Source organism: Urocampus carinirostris, chromosome 15 (genome assembly GCF_059441175.1).
Source record: "Urocampus carinirostris isolate Australia breed hairy pipefish chromosome 15, RoL_Ucar_1.0, whole genome shotgun sequence".
Lineage (NCBI taxonomy): Eukaryota > Metazoa > Chordata > Actinopteri > Syngnathiformes > Syngnathidae > Urocampus > Urocampus carinirostris.
In genome coordinates, this window is record NC_142363.1 from 32662844 (window position 1) to 32685635 (window position 22792).

The following is a 22792-nucleotide window of genomic DNA, read 5'->3' on the forward strand; positions in this document are numbered from 1 at the left end:
TGTCAGCTTCCTGTAGGATATCCTCATCTTTTGTCAAATACATATAAATTCCTCCACCCAAAATTATGCAAAAAAAAAGAAAAGGAAAATAAGACAGCAAAAAATAAAAAAAGGAGGAAAAAAGAGGAAAACTAAAGGCAAATAAAAAGGAAGAAAGAACAAAATAGAAGAAAATAAAAAAAAAGATGGATGAAAAACAGTAGAAAATAAAAAAAAAACAGAAAAATCAAAATAGAGAAGAATAAAGAGAAAAAAAGAATAAAAAAAGATCAAAAAGTCAAATGACGGACAACGGAAGAAAAAAACTAAAAAAAGAAATGCATTCATTTAGGGGTACTGTTAGCAGCAAGATGACCAACCAATATGTCAGCTTCCTGTAGGATATCCTCATCTTTTGTCAAATAAATATAAATTCCTCCACCCAAAATTATGCAAAAAAAAAAAAAAAAGAAAAGAAAAAGAAAAGGAACATAAGAAAGCAAAAAATAAAAAAGGAGGAAAAAAAGAGAAAAACTGAAGATGAATAAAAAGGAAGAAAGAACAAAATATAAGAAAAGGAAAAAGATGGATGAAAAACAGTAGAAAAAAAAGAAAAAAAAAAGAGAAAAATCAAAATAGAGAAGAATAAAGAGAAAAAAAAATAAAAAAAGATCAAAAATGTTTAAGTCAAATGACAGACAACGGAAGAAAAAACATAAAAAGAAATACATTTATTTGGGGGTACCGTTAGCAGCAAGATGGCCAACCAATATGTCAGCTCCCTGTAGGATATCCTCATCTTTTGTCAAATAAATATAAATTTCTCCACCCAAAACTATGCAAAAAAAAAAGTAAAAGAAAAGGAAAATGAGAAAGCAAAAAAGAAAAAAAGGAGGAAAAAAGAAGGGAAGGGCGAAAAACTGATGACAAATAAAAATGAAGGAAGAACAAAATAGAAGAAAATAAAAAAAGGTGGATGAAAAAAAAACGGTAAAAAATAAAGAAAAAAGAATAAAAAAAGATTTAAAAAAATGTTAAAGTCAAATGAAAGACTACGGAAGAAATAACAGAAAAAGAAATACATTTATTTAGGGAAAATAAGAAATGAAAAAATAGAAAAGGAGGGGGAAAAAAGAAGGAAAGGGAGAAAAACTATTGACAAAAAAAATGAATAAAAAACAAAACTGAAGAAAAGGAAAAAAAGATGGATGAAAAACAGTAAAAAATAAAGAAAAAAGAATAAAAAAGTTCAAAAATGTTAGTTAAATGAAAGACAACGGAAGAAAAAACAAAAAAGAAATACATTTATTTGGGGGTACCGTTAGCAGCAAGATGGCCAACCAATATGTCAGCTCCCTGTAGGTGATCCTCATCTTTTGTCAAATAAATAAAAACTTCTTCACCCAAAACTATGCAAAAAAATGCAAAAAAATAAATAAAAAGAAAAGGAAAATAAGAAATGAAAAAATAGAAAAGGAGGGGGAAAAAAGAAGCAAAGGGAGAAAAACTATTGACAAAAAAAAAAGAATAAAAAACAAAACTGAAGAAAAGGAAAAAAAGATGGATGAAAAACAGTAAAAAATAAAGAAAAAAGAATAAAAAAGTTCAAAAATGTTAGTTAAATGAAAGACAACGGAAGAAAAAACAAAAAAGAAATACATTTATTTGGGGGTACCGTTAGCAGCAAGATGGCCAACCAATATGTCAGCTCCCTGTAGGTGATCCTCATCTTTTGTCAAATAAATATAAATTTCTCCACCCCAAAAAAAAGTAAAAGTATGTTAAAAAAACATATTTATGATAGTTCATTTATTTTTTGCTTATGATTCAAATCAATATGGTTTTCTATTAAAGACATTCTTTTTCGGGTAGGGCACATGTGTCCCGCGGGCCCGATCAGGCCCGACAAAGTTTTTAATCTGGCCCGCGAGACACTGCAAAATGAAGCACAATAGAACATGAGTTGAAGTTTTAAATATGGCCACTAGATGTCGCCAAAGCCCGGTGCCACTCACAAAACAACTGGAGCGGTCTCTTTCTTCCTCTCATTTTATGTCTTTCTCACGCTCTCTCATTTTCTTCTCACTTTTCACTCTCTTTTTCTATCTCTCTCATTCTTGCTTTCACTCTTTTCTTTCTTTCTCACTCTCTTTTCATTTCTCTCTTGTGCTGTTTTTTTCTTCACTTTCACTTTCTCTATTTTTCTCTCTCTTTTGCCATGTCTTTTTTCTCACTTTCTCTCTTCCTCACTCCTATTCTCTCTCTCTCTCTCTCTCTCTCTCTCTCTCTCTCTCTTTTTCCCTGTCTCTTCTTCTCTCATTCTTTTATTTGCTTTTTCTCTCCCTTTTGTCACGCTTTCTACCTTTTTATGTCTTTCTTTTTTCATATCCTACTTCCTCCTTTTTCTCTCTTTTGCACTGTTTTTTCCCCACTTTGACTTTCTCTATTTTTCTCCCTCTTTCTGTCTCTTTTGCCATGTCTTTTTTCTCACTTTCTCTCTCTCGCACTCTTTTTCTTTCTCTCTCTCTCTTTTTCCCTGTCTTTCTCCCTCTCTTCTCTCATTCTTTAATTTGCTTTTTCTCTCCTTTTGTCTCGCTTTCTACCTTTGTATGTCTTTCTCTCTTTTTTCATATCCTACTTTCTCCTTTTTCTCTCTTTTGCACTGCTTTTTCCTCACTTTCTCTATTATTCTCCCTCTCTTTCTGTCTCTTTTGCCATGTTTTTTTTCTCACTTTCTCTCTTCCACACTCTTTTTCTTTCCCTCTCTCTCAGTAACTCACACTCTCTTTTTCTCTGTCTCCTTCTCCCTCTCTTCTCTCATTCTTTTATTTGCTTTTTCTCTTCCTTTTGTCTCGCTTTCTACCTTTTTATGTCTTTCTCTTTTTTCAAATCCTACTTTCTCCTTTTTTCCCTTTCTATAGTGTGTTCTCTTTATTTCTCTCTCCCTTTCTTCCTTTCTTTTTCTTTACTTCTCTTTTTTTTACTTTCTCTCTTTTTCACCCACTTTTTTTCGCTGTACTGTAATCTCCTAGATCGTCCCTCCTTCAATTCCTTTTAGATAGTGGCGCACCACTGCCCTCTTGTGCTCAAGTGAAGATTTACCCATGCACACCGTCCGAGACCCCCTCAAAATGGTGCACCCACGTACCCCCCAGTGGTTAATATTGATACAAAAATATATTTCAAATTTTTGGAGCCAATCTATGCTTAAGGGCCTGTAAAATAGTTTTCTTTTTTTTTTTAGCACACAATCAATCAGCATCAAAGACCTCACCCTACATCCCTCACAGCACTGAAACGCACACATGCACTCAAACGCACCATTTTGACAGTTGAGGCCTTGCAGACATTTTCCACTCGTGGTTTTTTTTTCCCCACTCGAGCGATTTGTCGGGCGTCCTCCCCAGGGCCCCCGAAAAACAAAGAAAAGAAAAAAGTGACCTGAAAGGGGAGGAAAAGGATGGCGAGCTTTCCGAGGCTAAAAAAAAAACAAACCTCATAAATTGAATTTGGATTGGGAAAAAAACGTGTATTTTATTTGATCATTTTTCCAATTTTTAGAAATTCTTACAACAAAATATGAAACAAAATGAAATGATAACACGTGTGTATTTAATGTTATATTTTTCTGGAATAGAGACGACATCATTTTAATTGATCTACTTTTATTTTTTAATTTTATTTTCTGAAATAATTATGATTTAAGATAAAATCCTAAGAAATAAACAAATACATACAAAGGCCATTGATTCGTGATATAAATACATAATATTCAGTCAATCTACTGCAGGTGATTGGATCTATCATTTTATCTTCATTTGTAATTTGAATTTTTGTATTTGTTTTTAAAAAAAAAAATTACGTTTATTTTCTATTTTGCATTTCTTAAAATTTATTTAGGAGATCATCCGGAACTAATTTAATTTCCAATATATATTTTAAAGGAATGGCAATCAACAAATAATTTAATAATTATTATTTTTTTTTTTTATTATTTCTTTTTTTTTAACTTGTTTTATTTTATTATGATTTTTTAAAAACTTTAGTTAGATTTTACTCTGAATAATTTAATTTTCAATATATATTTTAAAGGAATGGCAATCAACAAATAATTTAATTATAATTTTTTTTTTGACAAAATTTTAATTTATTTTAATTATTTCTTTTTTTTAACCTATTTTATTATGTTTTTTTTAACTTTATTCAATGTCTCTTTCTCTCTGTGTCTTTTAATTTAATATGTCTTCTAAAGGAAATGCAACACACAATTTATATCTCATCTCATCTCATTAGCCGTACCGCTTATCCTCAGTAGGGTCGCGGGGGGGCTGGAGCCCATCCCAGCAAGCAGTGGGCAGGGGACACCCTGAACTGGTTGCCAGCCAATCGCAGGGCACACAGGGACAGACAACTCATTCACACCTAGGGACAATTTGGACCGGCCAATTCACCTGAAATGCACGTCTTTGGAATGTGGGAGGAAACCGGAGTGCCCGGAGGAAACCCACGCAAGCACGGGGAGAACATACAAACTCCGCACAGAAAGTCTGGAGCTGGATTTGAACCCACGCAGCTGGTTCCCATGACATGAACTGTGCCGCACAAGCGCTAACCACTGCGCCGCCGTGCTGCCCGCACAATTTATATATATCTTTCATTTTATTTCTTGTTTTATTTATTTCATATTATTTTATTTCTTATATTAATATTTTTAGGACAATTGTTATGTAAGTAGTCTTAAGGAATAGCAATCAACAAATAATTTATCTAACTTTCATTTTGTTTGTTTTATTATTTGATTTTTTACATTTTTTTTAATTGTGTTTACATTTAAAGGTTGTTTTTTTTTCAACTTAGAAAAAAATCCTGAAATAATTTTAATTTAATATGTTATCTAAAGGAATAGCAATCAACAAACAATTCATATATTTTTTATTTTATTTATTGTATTTTTTTTCATTTCATTTTATTTCTTGTATAAATATTTTTAGTATGTTATTTAGAAGAGATACTGAAATCATTTTATATGTAATATGAAATACCAGAAATAAATAATGTATCTAACTTTCATTTTATTGTTTCATAATTTTTCTTTATTATGTTTTTTTTTACATTTAAATGTTTTATTTAAACTTTGTTAAGGAACAATCTTGGATTCATTTAAATATAGGATATGATCAGAAATAACAATCAACAAATATATACAAAGAAAATTGATTTCATATCAAACCTATTGTTTTCAATATTAATAAAATGCTCATTATAAGATTGATTTAAATATAAAACATAATCTAAAATAGATACATTATAAAAAATACATTTTTACATTATGATCACAAATATTTTATTTACCGTATTTTCCGCACTATAGGGCGCACTCCCAAAAAATAGTTTTTAGTCCTATATCTTCCATGAATAAGGCGCACCGGATCATAAGGCGCTACAATGGGAACATCGACAAAACAGTCAGATGGTTCAGTCCAACTGATTCCCCCCTTAACATTCCCAAAAAGAAGCGAATCCGTGTCGAGAACACGTGCGGATGCGGTGTCCGTACGGTGTCACTCAAATGCATCGTTCCAAATATCATTCGGAAGGTTAAAGTCTTGGGATTCAAGAAATGCCAACCATTCCTTAGTTTCTATTTTCTTTTTCGCTCGCAACTTTACTGTGCATATGACAATAAACACTTGGAATTGAGTTGATTTCACTCAACTCATCACAGCAACATCAAGATCGTTCTAAAACAAGATACCGGGAAAATATAAAGCCGCTTAACTCACCTAAGTTCTACGCAATCATGGTCTTCTTACAACCGTGAGTGAAGTAAATCCAGGAGAGTCAAATATTTACAAATACAGACTAATGAAACATGTTTCTTTATGCCGTACTTTAACAAGCTTGCTATCCACAGTCATCTTTTTCGGCCAATTGCAGGGTTGTTTTGGCCCTCTAGCCTATCCGAGGCTCCGAATAACTTCAGCCAATAGCGATCGATTCAAATGATGATTGACACATTGGTTAGCCAATGAAACGCCGGTATATAAATCCCAGCATACACCGCGGACTACTCCACGTTCGGCGGAAAATCGAGTCGGCGGCTGTTGCGTAAGTTGCGAGACCTTGCGACTTAATATTGAGCCATATATAAGGCGCACTGTATTATAAGGCGCATGGTCAGCTTTTGAAAAAAATGAAGACTTTTAGGTGCGCCTTATAGTGCGGAAAATATGGTAATTGTATTGAAAATGTTATGTCCGATTCAAATAATTTGAAATCATCCTCCAACTGAAATAAAAATAAGTGTACCTAAGAAATTGTGAAAATTAGCTTTAAAAATAATTAATTCCACCCCTGATGAAACGGTCTTTATCGAATTCCCCCCGACTAAAATAGAAGCGTCGGTATCTGCTGTTTCTCGGTTAACGGTTGCCATGTCGACGATACCGAGCCGCTCGGGTCGTCTCGTACCCTCGGGTCGCGCCGACCTCGTTACTGACGTGTTTTTTGTCGCCCGTTTTTTTTTTCCAAGTGCTCCGACTTTTTCCTGGCGGGCCGCGGCATCTACGAGGACCTGTGTCGCCGACTCCCGCTCTACGCCTCGGACTTCACAGACGGTAGGATTGCCGTCATGCCAAAATGAAGTCTTGCGAAGCTAAACTATGTTTAGCATCTGTGCTAAACGGCACGTTAGCCTTTTAGCCTGACGCTAATGTGTGAAACTGGAGTGCCATGCCCAATTTCGTTGTCACAATATGTCCACCCATTTTGTAACAATGACAATAAAGGTATATTCTATTCTATTCTAATATCGACGCATCAACGCGTAATCCTTTCCTGTGTCACTAGATCAGGGGTGTAAAAACTCATTTTAACTCGGGGGGCCACATGATAGAACAAACATTCTGTCGGGGGCCAGACTAGTAGATTAAAGAGAAAGAAAAAGAGAAATAAAGAAATAAGAGAAAGAGGGAGGGATAAGGAGAGAGGGTAGGACAAAGAAAGAAAGAGAGAGAGGGAGAGAGCGTGACAAAAACAAAAGATAAAAAGTCGTGAGAGACGGGTAAAAGAAAGGGAGAGGAAGAAAGAAATCCAAAGAAAAATAGAAAGACAGAAGGAGAGAAAAGAGAAAAGAAAGCGCGAAGGGTAGGAAGAGAGAAAGAGAAAAGGGAAAAAGGAAGTTAGAGCAAAAGAGGTTAAAAGACACAGAGAAAGAGACAAAGAGCAACAAAGGAAGAGAAAAAGAGAGACACAGAGCATGAAAGAGACAAAGACAGAGTGGGAGAAAAGGGGCAGAAAAGAGAGAGAGAGAGAGAGAGCGAGAGAGAGAGAGCGAGAGAGAGAGAGAGAGAGAGGTTAAAAAGTGCAAATATGCAGAATTTAAAAGTAACATAGATGATAAAATAAGTACAATTACCAATATGCAAATAAAACGAGCTCTCTGGGGCCAGACTCGTAGATGACAGAAAGAGAGAGGGGAAAAACAGAGAGAAATAGAGAAAGAGAGAGATACAGAGAAAGGAAGTGGGAAGAAGAAGAGTAAACTGTGAAAGAGAGAAAACGAGAAAGACACAGGAAGAAAAATAAAGAAGATATTGAGAAAAAGAGAAGAAAAAACGAGAAGGGAGAGAGACGGAGCAATAGAAAAAGAGTGAGAGCAAAACAGAGAGAAGAGAAAAAAGAATGTGAGAATAGAAGAAAAAGAGGCAAATAGAGAAAGAAGGAGAAAGAGAGACAAAAATAGAGAAAGTGAGAGAGGAAATGGAAAAGGGAGAGAAAGGCAAAGAAAGGGAGAAAAGAGAGAGAGAAGAGACAAAGAGAAAGAGGGGAAAAACAGAGAGAAATAGAGAAAGAGAGAGATACAGAGAAAGTAAGTGGGAAGAAAAAGATTACATTGTGAAAGAGAGAAAACAAAGACACAGGAAGAAAAAGAGAGAAGATATTGAGAAAAAACGAGTAGGGAGAGAGACGGAGAAATAGAAAAAGAGTGTGAGCAAAACAGAAGAGAAAAAAGAATGTGAGAATAGAAGAAAAAGAGGCAAATAGAGAAAGAATGAGAGAGACAAAAATAGAGAAAGAGAGAGAGGAAAAAGTAAAGGGAGGGAAAGGCAAAGGAAGGAAGAAAAGAGAGAGATACAGAGAAAGGAAATGGGAAGAAGAAGAGTAAACTGTGAAAGAGAGAAAACGAGAAAGACACAGGAAGAAAAATAAAGAAGATATTGAGAAAAAGAGAAGAAAAGGGAGGGAGAGGGAGAAATAGATAAAGAGCATAGGAGATGGAAGAGAAAAAAAGAATGTGAGAAGAGAAGAAAAAGAGGCAAATAGAGAAGGAAGGAGGGAGACAAAAAAATAGAGAAAGGGAGAGAGAAAAGGGAGAGAAAGGCAAAGAAAAGGAGAAAGGAGAGAAAAAGAGAGAGGGAAACACAAACCCTGCGAAAAACAATGGATTACTGTCAGCGATAACATTTCAATTAAAACTAAACAGGAAGTCTTTCTCAAGCTATCACATTTTAATGCTTACCCTGGGTAAGTTCGGGCCGAATTGGGTTTTCCACAAAAAAGTTGGGGAGAAAAAAACATTGCACTGGTTTCAAATATCCTTAAATAAAAACTATAAATAAAAAAAACAACAATAAATCAGTCATGAATGATTTCATAATGAGGTAGGTAAGATTTAGTGCCTCCTAGTGTTAGAAAAATGATTGATTTATGATTTCAAACATTCGCAAAAATACACATCGTATAGTTTTCGATTTTTCAAAAACTGGGTGGAGAGAGTTGTATTTATTTTATATAACATGAGGCTCACCTAGAAGATGACATAAGTCTACCATCTTGCTACTACGGGTACTCCAAAAAACAGGTGAAATTCAAGAAAAATTGAAGAAAAATGATGATTTATGGTCACTTTGACTCTCCTTAATTGTCATTCTTACTTGTGATTTGTAGCACTTGTTTTGGGTTGGCGTGACAGAATACTAAAACATTTAGTGGTCATATCATACACACTGTTCCTTTAACAGTCTTATTAAGGCGGGGGCCTCAAACTATCATCCCGAGAGTCACAAATGACCCCCGAGCTAAAGTAAGTTTGACACCCCTGAACTAAACGATGCTAACTAAATGAGAATGATATGAATTTCATACAAACTTAATCAGCGAGCCCCTGTTAGCCATATTTGCCTATTGCTGGGGTTTTCAGATATTGGGGGGGCGCGAGGTACCGCCAAGGGGGACGCCGGCACATTTTTTTTTTTTACTTTTCAAAGAATCAAGTGCAATTGCACCTCCACTACACTAGGGAGCAGTAGCATTCTCATCTCTAGTGTTTTGTTTACCGTAAATTCCGGACTATAGAGCGCACCTGATTATAAGCCGCACCCACCACATTTTAAGAGGAAAACCGATTTTGTACTTACACAAGCCGCACTTGTATATAAGCCGCATGCGCCCACATTAAAAAATGTAACACAAACACAAAATTAACCCAAACCCGACTTCAAGTCCCGCGATTGAAACTAAATGTCCTTCATTAGAGTCCACAATGAACGGAAAATGATACCGGTACTTAAGGTTTGACGCAGACCTGCAGAGGGGTCCCGTTGAAAGTAATCCAAGGAAAATAGTGTATATTTCCAAAGGTAAGGGTAGGAAAAATATCTATCCACTATTGTCCGCCGCGTCCACAAACAGGTCTGTCTGTTCCTCACCTTTACCCCACTTCCCGTCACCCCTCGTTGTTCCGCCCCTTCTTTTTCATTCGCCCGTGCAAAACATATCAGAATAAGTGTCTAAATTAAATACAAATAAATACATTACAAAAATATACAGTTGCAAATACATATTATACATGGTTACACATATTTACAAAGAAAGACAGTACACCGAGAGAGTTTTCAAAGCTTTAATAATAATAATTTAACTTTCATCCCAAACGGCACCTGTGACAGGGCAGTTAATGGTAGCAACACGCTCGCAACACAGTAAACGGGTCTGTTAAAAAAACATACCGTACTTGTAAAAATCACGGTAAACCGTCCTCATATTCCTCATGTGCTGCGTTATGTGCCTTTCTTTTTTGCATTTTGCATGATAAGGGTATGTTTACGCTAATTGAATTTATGCACAAGCCAAGAAGTTGCAGTCTTCCTCGGCGCATATATTCCACCGGTCTAAATCTTACCTTTTGTACTCGAGCGCCGCTGGCGGCCGTTAGAAAAATGACATCAATTGGCCGCATCACTGAATAAGCCGCAGGGTTGAACGTTTGGGGAAAAAAGCAGCGGCTTATAGTCCGGAATTTACGGTAAATTGAAACTCCAGAATATAGCACATTGAGTATTAAGTGTAGATACAAAGTGAACTAGACCCCATACAGAAAAACAAAATAAATAACCCAGATGAGGTTGGTTAAGGCATGAGAGGATTTCTTCTTCTGAAGGGGGAGCGTGACCGAAAACAATCGAGAAGCACTGCGGCATATGCTAGCATTTTCTTCTTGTTTGAACGTTTCCGTTTGTGTGTCTCCCCCTGCAGGCATTGTAGGTAACAACAAGACCCTGTTAAAATACTTGACGACGGCCATCTTCCTTTACATCGCTATCCTGCTGCCCGCCATCGCGCTCGGCTCGCTCAACGACGAGAGCACGCGGGGAGAGATCGGTAACAATTATCTTCACAATCAACTGGGCCTGATAATTAGAATTTATACATTTTATATGCATTTATTAATAGTAATATGAGTAAGAAATCATGGGTAGGATAGCTCAAACTGGAAAAGAACATCCAGGCCATGGAGAGGCCATGCTACAGGAAACTTCTAGGCATTCGCTACTGTAAGGTTTCAACATTTATTCAACTGAAATCTGACTCCGAAGACACTTCACTTGTCTAAACCCTTACCGTTGGAGCATATTCAAAAGCCGAAGAAATTTAATCAGCCCTACGACGAGTATAGTCCACATATCAATTTATTTTGCCGGATCAAAGAGTTGAACAAATTGGGTTTTTCCACCTGTGCCGAAATTACAATCATGTGTGGAGGAAGACGACGGGACTTCAGGGTCTTCCCATGCCGACCAAATGTTCACGCCCCATGACCAAGCCTCTGGCTGATTGGTCAGCGGTCGTCGATGCAAATTTCCCAACCATGATTTGAAGAATGGGAGGAGGGGGTTATCACCCGAGAGAATGGTACCAGGCACATACTCCACCACTCCAGACGAGGTGATAAGTCATTGTTATCTGCACAGACTGAAACCAAAGAAAACATTCCAAAGCACAGGGGTTTACGACAGCCTTCTCTCAGAGTTTGCCCTCAAAGACTGAAGTCATATTTTGGAACAAGTATATTTGACTTTACGTAAGATAAAACAAAATAGTGTATAACTTCACTACTTGGCCCATAAATGAAACGGTGTGCAACACCATCAGAGGAGAGGACACATTGGACCCTACTAAGAACTGTCAAAAACTTCAGTGGTATGGTCACGTGACAAGATCATCAGGACTGGCCAAGATGATTCTTCAGGGCACAGTCCAACAGGGGCAGAAGAACAACTGAGCCCACAAGATTGAGGAATGGACTGGTGCCAACCCAAGAACAGGCCAGGGTCAATCAGCAGCGGAAAAGCTGTCCAGAGTTGTGTCCTCATTGGTGCCCCGACGACCCATGCGCTCCAGGGATCCCTGAATATGAGTAACAATAATTATTCAGGACGCTTTTTCTTACAATTTATCTTTGAAGATTGAACTTTAGAGATAAAGTTTTAGATCAAATTAAAGTAGGTTTATCTTGTAAGTTGAAGTACTTTTAGAGCCATAAACCTAATCTTTGACCTAAAACTTTAAAGTACGCTTTAAAGCCAATTAACCTCTGAGTTAAAGCTCAGTTAAAGAATGAAATTTTGAGGTTTTGGGTAAACACAACAAATTGAGGCAGGTTTTACTCTAAAGTGTTTAAAAGAGTACATTTTAATCATCTAACCTAAAACCTTTAAAATGAAACGTTTAAAGCAGGGGTGTCAAACAGGCGGCCCGCGGGCCGGATCAGGCCCGCTAAGGGATTGAATCCGGCCCGCTAGACAATGCTGAGGGAAGCGCAAGAGGAAAACGAGCTGCGGGTTGGAATATGTCCAACCGGTGTTGTCAAAGCCAGGTGCCTCTCACAAACGCTGTACTTGTATTTATTTCTCTCTCTCTCTCTTCTTCCCTATTTCTCTCACTCTCTATCTCTCTCTCTTTCACCATCTGTCTCTGTTCTCTTTCTTTGTTCCTCTTTGTCTATTTCTCTCTCTGTCTCTTTTTACCTTCTTTTTCCTCTCTTCCTTTTTTCCTCTTCTCTCTCTTTCTCTCTTGATTTCCCCTTCTCTATTTCTCTCCTTCTCTTTTCTCTCCTTCTCTCTTTCTATTTCTCTTTGTATCTCTTTTGTTTCTCATGTTCTCTTTGTCTTTATTTCTCTCATTCTCTCTTCTTCCCTGTTTCTCTCACTCTCTATCTCTCTCTCTTTCACCATCTGTCTCTGTTCTCTTTCTTTGTTCCTCTTTGTCTATTTCTCTCTCTGTCTCTTTTTGCCTTCATTTTCCTCCCTTCCTTTTTTCCTCTTCTCTCTCTTTCTCTCTTGATTTCCCCTTCTCTATTTCTCTCCTTCTCTTTTCTCTCCTTCTCTCTTTCTATTTCTCTTTGTATCTCTTTTGTTTCTCATGTTCTCTCTGTCTTTTTCTCTCTCTCCCTCTCTTTCTCCATTTCTCTCTTTCCTTCTCCCACACTCTTTTTTTCTCTACCTCTCTTTCTCTTATTTCTTTCTCTCTTTTTTCTTTCTCCTCAATCGACTCGTCCGGCCCCCGAGAGAATGTTCTTTTGATCGTGTGGCCCGCGAGTTAAAATGAGTTTGACACCCCTGGTTTAAAGCATGAGCTTGAAACTTGAAAGTATAAAACCTTAATTCATAGCATCTGAGTTAAAGCTTTAAACTCTGAGTTAAAGCAGCTTGACAACTCTAACCCTGAGGTTAGAACACAGCTGAAGCTTTAAAGCATTAATCTTTGAGTTAAAAATGTAAAGCTTTCAAGCTGCATTAACTCAATGTTTATAGCTTTAACTCAGAACACAAGCGTTAAAGGTTTTGAAACCTCAGTGTTAAAGTTTTAAACCTTGAGTTAAGAGCAGTTTTAAAGCAGGTTTAAAGCTTAAACTCACAAAATTGTAACCCCCCGTGTTGAAGCTTTCAAGCTGCTTTAACTCAAAACGTAAAGCTTTAACCCAGAGCTGAAGCTTTAAAGCATTAACTTCTGAGTTAATTTCTACCTTCAGTCTTAAACCATTAACCTCTAAGATATTTTTTAACCCTCAGTGTTATAGCAGTTTTAAACTCAAGGTTTAACGTTTTCAGTTCAAAATGGAACCTCAGTGTTGAAGCTTTTTAGCTGTTTTAACTCAAAATGTAAAGCTTTAACCCAGAGCTGAAGCTTTAAAGCATTAACTTCTGAGTTAAATTTTTACCTTCAGTCTTAAACCATTAACCTCTGAGTTATTTCTTTAACCTCAGTGTTAAAGCAGTTTTAAACTCAAGGTTTCACCTTTGAGTTAACCTTTTGAGTTAAAAATGTATCCTCAGTCTTTAGGCTTTTAAACTGCTTTAACTCAAAGTTTAAAGCTTTAACTCAGAGCTGACGCTTTAAAGCAATAACCTCTAAGTTAAATGTCTACCCACAGTTTTAGACCATTAACCTCTGAGATATTTTTTAACCCTCAATGTTATAGTAGTTTTAAACTCAAGGTTTAACTTTTGAGTAAAAATGTAACCCCCATGTTGAAGCTTTCAAGCCGCTTTAACTCAAAATTTAAAGGTTTAATCCAGAGCTGAAGCTTTAAACCATTAACTTCCGAATTAAATTTTTACCTCCAGTCTTAAACCATTAACCCCTTAGTGTTAAAACAGTTTTAAACTCAAGGTTTAACCTTTGAGTTAACTGTTTGAGTCAAAAATGTATCCTCAGTCTTTAAGCTTTCACACTGCTTTAACTCAAAATGTAAAGCTTCAACTCAGAGCTGAAGCTTTAAAGCATTAACTTCTGAATTAGATTTTTACCTTCAGTCTTAAACCATTAACCTCAGAGCTATTTCTTTTGAGTTTTGAGTTAAAAATGTATCATCAGTTTTTAAGCTTTTAACTGCCTTAACTCAAAGTTTAAAGCTTTAACTCGGAGCTGAGGCTTTATAGCAATAACCTCTGAGTTAAATTTCTACCCACAGTCTTAAACCATTAACCTATGAAGCTTTTTAGCTGCTTTAACTCAAATTTAAAGCTTATACCCAGAGATGAAGCTTTAAAGCATTAACTTCTGAGTTAATTTCTACCTTCAGCCTTAAAACATTAACTTCTTACCTTCAGCCTTAAAGCATTAACTTCTGAGTTAAATTTTTACCTTCAGTCTTAAACCATTAACCTCAGAGCTATTTCATTTGAGTTTTGAGTTAAAAATGTATCCTTAGTGTTTAAGCTTTCAAACTGCTTTAACTTAAAGTTTAAAGCTTTAACTCGGAGCTGAAGCTTTAAAGCAATAACCTCTGAGTTAAATTTCTACCCACAGTCTTAAACCATTAACCTATGAAGCTTTTTAGCTGCTTTAACTCAAAATGTAAAGCTTATACCCAGCATTAAGCATTAACTTCAGAGTTAAATTCTACCTTCAGCCTTAAAACCCTAACCTCTGAGTGAATGTTTTACCCTCAGTGTAAAAGCTCTGAATATGATTTTAGATATAGATAGATAGATACTTTATCCATCCCCGAAGTATCCTTTTGTTGTTTATTAACAGATTACAGGATGGCCTCGGGGTGCTGTGTTGTAGTTTAGAAACACAAGGTTTAAAGTTTTAACTCTGAGTTAAAGCGCAGGCAAGAGTTAAAGCTCTTACATCACTGCCAAAGAAGGTTAAAAGAAAACACCACTGACTGAGACATCAAAAATTATTTATTTTTTCAGTAGAACTGAGTAACTGCATAGTCTGGACCCTGTATTCAAAAACTCTTATCTGGGTAGTCGGGACTCCTGACTGCCCCCTCCATGCATCAACCCTGACTAGCAGCCTAGTCGGGCTTGGTGACGATAATCCTCAAGAGTTTATGGTTCTCACTATTCCGTCTCCCACCTTCTTCGTTTCATCTCACAGACGTGAGGAAGACCATCATCGGGCAGTCCATCGGCGGCGTGGTCTACTCGCTTTTTGCCGGTTCACCACTGGTCATCCCGCTCACCACGGCCCCTCTAGCTATCTTCATAAGCGGTAGGCTTCGATTCCTTCCTTCACATTTACAGCAAATCCCCAGGATACGGTAGTTTTCTGTCCTGAGGTGGGAAGTACTAAGTAAAACTGCTGTAAGGTGGGGGGTTCAAACCTTTTATTTTGTGCGTTCCGAACTCCTGGTATGCATATCTGTCGCGCTCCAGGGCTCCGTGCCCTTCCAAACTGTCGTATTTTCCCTTACAAAATACAAAATAATCTTACACCATATTTTTTTTTTTTCAAACGTGTTTATTAATGTAGTTTAACAGGTTATATTGCAGTGTTCATTTTAGCTGTGAAAAGTGATGGGTCCCGGGGACTTGCATGCTCAAAAATCTATGGGTCCCAACCAGGGTTGGGTAGGGTTACTTTATTTAACTTGATTACTTTCAATGACTTTTGGATGACTCCAATACCAAATATGCTAATAAAAGACAAAAGAAACTCAATATGAATACAATTATGAATCACAACACGTGGTAAGCTTTCTCTCCTGGCTTTGATCTCTTTGATCTCCGGCAAAACGAACATAAAATGCCATAGAAACAAAATGAAAATAAATCCAAACAGCTTTTTGCCGTTCCGTGTATTCCGTTACTCCCCAAGCCTGCACAAAATGGAGTCATTTGATTCATATTTCGTTTCTTTTGTCTTTTATTAGCATATTTGGTATTGGAGTAATCCAAAAGTAATTGAAAGTAATCCAGTTAAAGTAACCCTACCCAACCCTGGTCTCAACAGAGATCTATGGGTCCCCAAAATTTAGTCTTATCGAGGTTGAAATTCTAAATCGGTGACAAATATATAATAAAAATCTATATATTCATTCAGTTTTAATCATCAAATTATTAATTCATTTTCTGCATCAAATTATTGTTGGTAATATACCGATTATAGGGATAACCACAAACCTGTCTTTTTTTCCATTTTCTCCTGTTATACTTCCTTTTTTTCTTAACTTCTTTATACAACATCATAATTCGTCATATAATGCATCAAAGCAAGTGAGCCGTTTGAGAGCCGGCTCTCTTGAATGAGTTGAGCCGAAAAAGCCGGTTCTCTAAAAGGAGACGGACTTTTCACCACACAACTCGAGATCGGCGTGCAGACGAAAACTCGAACCGCGAGACCAAAACAACAATGGCGGAGCTGCCTGACGAAAAATTTGGAGTGCGGTAAATCTTTGTTTAAAAAAATGTAATCGGGTAATAATGACAATTTGGTGTCAAAAAAGTTACGTCCCGGGGACGCACGTTGATTTGACACGATGCGTCCCCAGCAAAAATGATGCGTCTAGGACGCGGGGACGCGGGCAAACCAGAACACTGATATTGTACATGTGTTTCGTTATATCATATATATTGTTGATGAACATTTTGTTGTGAGATACTGAGTTGCTCGACATGAATGAGGTTCATTATCAAAAAAAAGTTCAAAAATGAAGTCGCTTGGACGTTCACTGTAGAAGGAAAAAATACATGCAAATAGAATGAAGTAGAATAATACATTTTCTTATTCAAATTCGGAATTCAGTTTCTGTATTAAATTATAGTTGGTAATATACTGATGAAAGGGATAACCACAAACCTGTCTTTTTTCATTTTCTCCTTTTATACTTCCTTTTTGTCTTAACATCTTACCAGCTCAGTAGCCTAGATGGTAGTGTGCCCGCTTTGAGACTGGGAGGTCGCTGGTTCGCGCCTCGGCCGAGTCATACCTAATTGGTATAATGGCGGCGCCCTCTGTTGGCTGCGGCTGCATCGACTCGCTACAACGGGTCAGGTGTATCGACATTTCGTTCTGTGTACATTGTTACAAAGAATGACAATACAAAGGAAATTATTATTATTATTATTTACACAACAATAATAATTCGTCATATAATGCATCAAAGCAAGTGAGCCGTTTGAGAGCCGACTCTCTTGAATGAGTTGAGCCGAAAGAGCCGCTTCTCTTAAAAAAGACTGACTTCCATTCCCTACATCAAAAAAAAAACGATACCGAGATTGAGGCTACCGCGGCGAACTCGTTTAACTTGATTGATTTGCCGCTTGAATAATCGCATTTTTGTGCGTTAAAATCCATAACGATAGGATAGAAAGTAATCCAAAGTGTAGTTGTCAAACGGGACGAAAAACAGCGAAGATAGAAGCAGACATAAATCACAAAAAGAGCGAAATCACACGGAGCTGCTGGAAAGGCTGCCGCTCGCGAAATTACTTCTTGCATGTGTAATTAGCTTCCTGAATTTAACACCCCCACCTAAAAATCTTAATTCCTTGTTATTATTTCCCCACCAAGACCAACCCCGTTTAATTTAATGCAGGGGTGTCAAACAGGCGGCCCGCGGGCCGGATCAGGCCCGCTAAGAGATTGAATCCGGCCCGCGAGGCAACGGTCAGAGAAGCGAAAGAGAAAAACGAGCGGCAGGTTGAAATATGTACACTTGATGTTGCCAAAGCCAGGGGCCTTTTACAAACGATGTACTTGTTTTACTTTCTCTCTATCTCTCTCTGTCTACATCCCTCCCTCCATTTTCTCTCACTCTCTCTCTCTCTTTCAGTCTCTTTCTCTCTGTGTCTTACCTTCTTTTGCTTTCTCTTCATTTTCTCTTCTCTCTCTCTTTGGATTTCTTTCTTTCTCTTTCTTTCTTCCTCCTCTCACTATTTCTCCATCTCTTCTGTTTCTCACGTTCTCACTCTCTCTTTTCTCTCTCTCCCTCCCTTTTTTCTCTTACTCTCTCCCTCCCTTTTTTCTTTCACTCTGTCTGTCTCTCTTTTTCCCTGTTCCTCTTTGTCTCTTTTTCTCTATTTTTATCCTTCGTTTGCTTTCTCTTACTTTTTTTTCCATTTCCCTCACGCTCTCTCGCTTACTTCACTTTCTCCCCTTCTCTCTTTTTCTCTTTGGATTTCTTTCTTTATCTCTTTCTTTCCCCCTCCCTCACTATTTCTCTTTTTATCTCTTCTGTTTCTCACATTATCTCTCCATCTTTCTTTGTCCCACCCCATTTCTTTTTCTCTCCCTCCCTTTCTCTTATTTATTTCTCTCTCTTTCTTTCGCTCTAATCTACTAGGCCGGCCCCCGAGAGAATGTTTGTTCTATCGTGTGGCTCCCCGAGTTAAAATGAGTTTGACACCCCTGATTTAATGGCAATAATGTTGCTGGTGATGGTCGGCATAACGATAGCGGCACGTTAAGTAAAAATCTGCTCTGTTACGTAACAGCCCGTTTGGGCAGCCTGCCGGTTGGCACGCCGGCCATCGGCGTGCACACGCACATCGGCAAACACTCACTTAAGGCTACGGTGGTTTTCCCTGGAATCTAAAGCGTCCTGGCAGCACCACCACAGCCATTCTAACAGACCCAAAGCGAGCCGCCTGCAGGGTCAGGCCTGATAACACTAATAAATGAGCCGGAAAATACTGCTGGCTGCAAAGTCCGGTCTGGAAATAGGAGCTAAAACCACACGCTAGTTGACATGTAAGAAAAACGGACTGCTTAGTGCTGCTTTTTCAACACGTATTACGATAAAACTATGAACATGACTAGTAGAACACATCTGAATCTATATTTGGACTATGTTTGGTCAAGTTATGTTTATTTGTGACGCCCTTAACCACAAAGAGTCTCAAAGGGCTGCACAGACCACGGATTATTGCAAACCACAGACTAATTATTACACCATCCCCTGATCCAAAACCTACATGAGGTAAAGTAAAATCTCGAAAACCTCAATTCAAGTTATGTTTATTTGTGACGCCCTTAACCACAAAGAGTCTCAAAGGGCTGCACAGACCACATATTATTGCATACCACACACTAATTATTACACCATCCCCTGATCTAAAACCTACATGAGGGCAAGGAAAAACTCAAAAACCTCAATTCAAGTTATGTTTATTTGTGACGCCCTTAATCACAAGGAGTCTCAAAGAGCTGCACAGACCACATACTATTGCAAACTACAGACTATCATGACACCATCCCCTGATCTAAAACCTACATGAGGGCAAGGGAAAACTCAAAAACCTCAAGTTAAGTTAAGTCATGTTTATTTGTGACACCCTTAATCCCAAGGAGTCTCAAAGGGCTGCACAGACCACATACTATTGCAAACTACAGACTATCATGACACTATCCCCTGATCTAAAACCGACATAAGGGCAAGGAAAAACTGGAAAAGCTCAAGTTAAGTCAAGTCATGTTTATTTGTGACGCCCTTAAACACAAAGAGTCTCAAAGGGCTGCACAGACCACAGATTATTGCAAACCACAGACTAATTATTACACCATCCCCTGATCTAAAACCTACATGAGGGAAAGGAAAAACTCAAAAACCTCAAGTCAAGTCATGTTCATTTGTGACGCCCTAATCACAAGGAGTCTCAAAGGGCTGCACAAACCACTGACTATTACAGACTATAGACTATCGACACCATTCCCTGATCTAAAACCTACATGAGGGCAAGGAAGAACTCAAAAACTTCAACATGAGGAAAATGAAGAAACTTTGAGAAGGGACCGCACATGAGGTAATCCGCCTTCTCGGATGACCAGACAAAATGGATTTTGCAATTACAAATGATACACAGATATTGTCAACAAAAAATATAGGTTATTCACATGCTATAGAATAGAAGTGTGTTTTAAGCTTAGATTTAAACAGTTCCACTAAAGTTGCTGATGGAATCTCAGGGGCCAAAGCATTCCACAGCACCAGGGCCCGAATGGAGAACACTATCGAAACTGCGGATTTCTTCTTGGCTCTTGGGATCACGAGTAGACCAGCATTCTTAGAGTGAAGGCTCCGGACTGGAACATAGGTGGAAATTAAATCTGAAAGATATGAGGGAGCAAGTCCATGCATAATTTTGTATACTACAAACAGAAGCTTAAAATCACATTTTAAGCTAACAGGGAGCCGATGCAGGTGAGCTAAAATCGGGGTCATATGATCAAACTTTCTTGTCTTGGTTAAAAGCCTCGCTGCAGCATTTTGTACCAACTGAAGGCCCTTGATTTTCAAACAAAGACCGGAAGACTAAGAAACGGCAAAAGGGAACATCAAACTGATTAGAAATACACACCTTGAGCAAATACGTTTAAGCCTACTTTACACTGTTGTATGGTCATGTATGAAAAACAATCTGCTTAGTTTGGTCTGATGACAACAATTTTAGGACCATGAGATCAAAATTATTCACACGACCAGTAAACCCTACTGACTTTGATAACCACAATCGTGTACTGAACTCACCAAACGCAGTTCTTATCTGCGTAGTCGGGCTTGATTAGAGGAAAAACGCCATTGTATTTGTCGGCAGTGATCCGCGGGATCTGCGACGACTACCAGCTGGACTTCCCGGCCTTCTACGCCTGCATCGGCTTGTGGAACTGTTTCTTTCTCATCCTGGGGGGAGTCTTCAACCTCAGCCTGGTCATGAAGCTCTTCAAAAGGTTTTTGCACGTACAAAAATCGTTTAAAAAAACGTAAAAACTCAATTTTAATGGTTTTGTTGTCAGGTCAACAGAGGAAGTCATAGCTCTGTTTATCTCAACCGCGTTTGTCGTGGACGCTGTCAAAGGAACGGTGAAAAGTGAGTATCCGATGCTAATTTTAGCATTCATGCTAATATCCCTTTTATATGCTAATGCTAGCATCGACGCAGTAACTCTTAGAAACTGTTATGCCAACGTTATATTGAAATGTATAGTTCTGACGTGTAGGGGGCGGCATGGCAGCTACTAGGCTATAATGCTAATGCTAACATGAAAATTGTTTAAACTGTGATGCTAACACTAGCTCCTTTGAGCCTGAGGGCCACAGGGAGGAAAGAAAAGCTCACGGGGGCCGGACTAGTAGATTAACGAGAGGGAGAGCCTGAAAAAGAGAAAGAAAAAGAAGGAAGAGGAGGAGGAGGAAGAGAGAAAGAGAGGGAGGAAAAGTGGGAACGATAGAAGGAAAGAGAAATAAGGACAAAGAAAAAAAGAGAGGGAACTAAGAGAAAGAAAGAATGGGAGAAAAAAGAGAGAGAGGGGGAGATAAAAAAAATAAAAAGAGAGAGAGCTAAAATGTAAAAAGAGAGAGGGATAAAAAGATGAAAAGAGAGAGGGATAAAAAGATGAAAATAGAGAGGGATAAAAAGATGAAAATAGAGAGGGATAAAAAGATAAAAAGAGAGCGATAAAACATAAAAAGAGAGATAAGATGATAACAGAGAGAGATAAAAAGATAAAAAAGAGAGAGACATAAAAAGATAAAGATAGAGAAAGAGAGAGAAAGAGAGATAGATATAAAGATAGAGAAAGAAAGATAGAGAGAGTGATAAAAAGATAAAAATATAGAGAAAGAAAGAGAGAGAGTTAAAAAGATAAAAAATATAGAGAAAGAAAGAAAGTGAGAGATGGGTAAAAGGGAGGGAAGGGAAATAGAGAAAGAGTGTCAAAGGGAGAAATAGAGAAAGTTTTCAAATTGCTCTGCAGTCGGCAACTGGCTTTGTCGTCATCGAGCGAACGTATTCTAAAGTGTAGCTCATTTTTTCTCTTGTGCTTCTCTCGCATTGTCTTGCGGGCTGGATTAAAACCCTTGGAGGACCTGATTCAGCCCGCCTTCTTCATGTTTAACAACCCCACACTAGCATGTATTTTTAATTCAGCTATTATGCTCACTTTGGCCTTCATCTTGTACTGCTAAATTCCATTTGATACTTCAGATTATTTGGGAGGGTATGGCAGCTACCAGTAATGCTAATGCTAACATCCAAATATTCTCAATTAAACTGTGGTGCTAACACTAAGGTATATCTTATAAAGGTCCGCTATTATGCCTAACTTGGTCCTCATCTCTTAGGTCAGCTTGATTTCGCTAACAAAAACAGTGTTGCTAACTCTACTCTCTACTCTTACTGCACTTTGTACTGTTTTTTATGCTAAATAGCTAAGATGCTAACATTTGGCTTTGGCTGTAAATCAACGGGACGAAATCAAACAAAGGCAAAACAATTCTACACAAATCACGCTTACTGATTAACTGATGCTAAAGCTAGCTGGAAATTAGCTATCGACTGTGGGCCGATGCTAAAATTAGAATCCGAGTCGTCTCACCGCTAACACCGATGAATCCGCTAACAGAGCTAATGCTAATAATTACTGGGCCGACTAGTTGAAACCTGTTTTAGCATCTATTAGCATTTCATGAGGACAAAAAAAAGGCTGATATGAGATTTGGCCAACCCAAACGTTCCGCTTCCCGTCTCAGCCCTTCATAAATATTTCACGCCGTTTTAATTTCCTCAAACGCTTTCCGGTCGGCTATTAGCATAACATTAACCCCCTTTGCCGCCCATGCTAATTCCCGGCTGCCTTTTGATGCGTTTTTCAACGTTGATGAACGAGCGCCATCTTTTTTAATAATCAGACCTGACAGGGCGGCGTCCTTTCGGGCTGATGGATCGGAGACATTAGGACGCCATTTTGAAAAAGCGTCCTTCTTAGTCTGAACAATACCAACCTTGTTCCTCTTTCC

General features: G+C 37.9%; 1 protein-coding gene across 2 annotated transcripts in view; it reads left to right on the forward strand.

The window, feature by feature from the left end:
- slc4a11 (solute carrier family 4 member 11) overlaps window positions 1-22792 on the forward strand; it is a 123306-nt gene that overhangs the window by 77784 nt on the left and 22730 nt on the right. For both annotated transcript variants that reach the window (XM_088354529.1, XM_088354528.1), the window contains 5 exons: window positions 6512-6596; window positions 10516-10641; window positions 15154-15267; window positions 20592-20724; window positions 20791-20864. In XM_088354529.1, the coding sequence (XP_088210655.1) occupies window positions 6512-6596; window positions 10516-10641; window positions 15154-15267; window positions 20592-20724; window positions 20791-20864 (532 nt within the window). The remainder of the gene's footprint in view (window positions 1-6511; window positions 6597-10515; window positions 10642-15153; window positions 15268-20591; window positions 20725-20790; window positions 20865-22792) is intronic.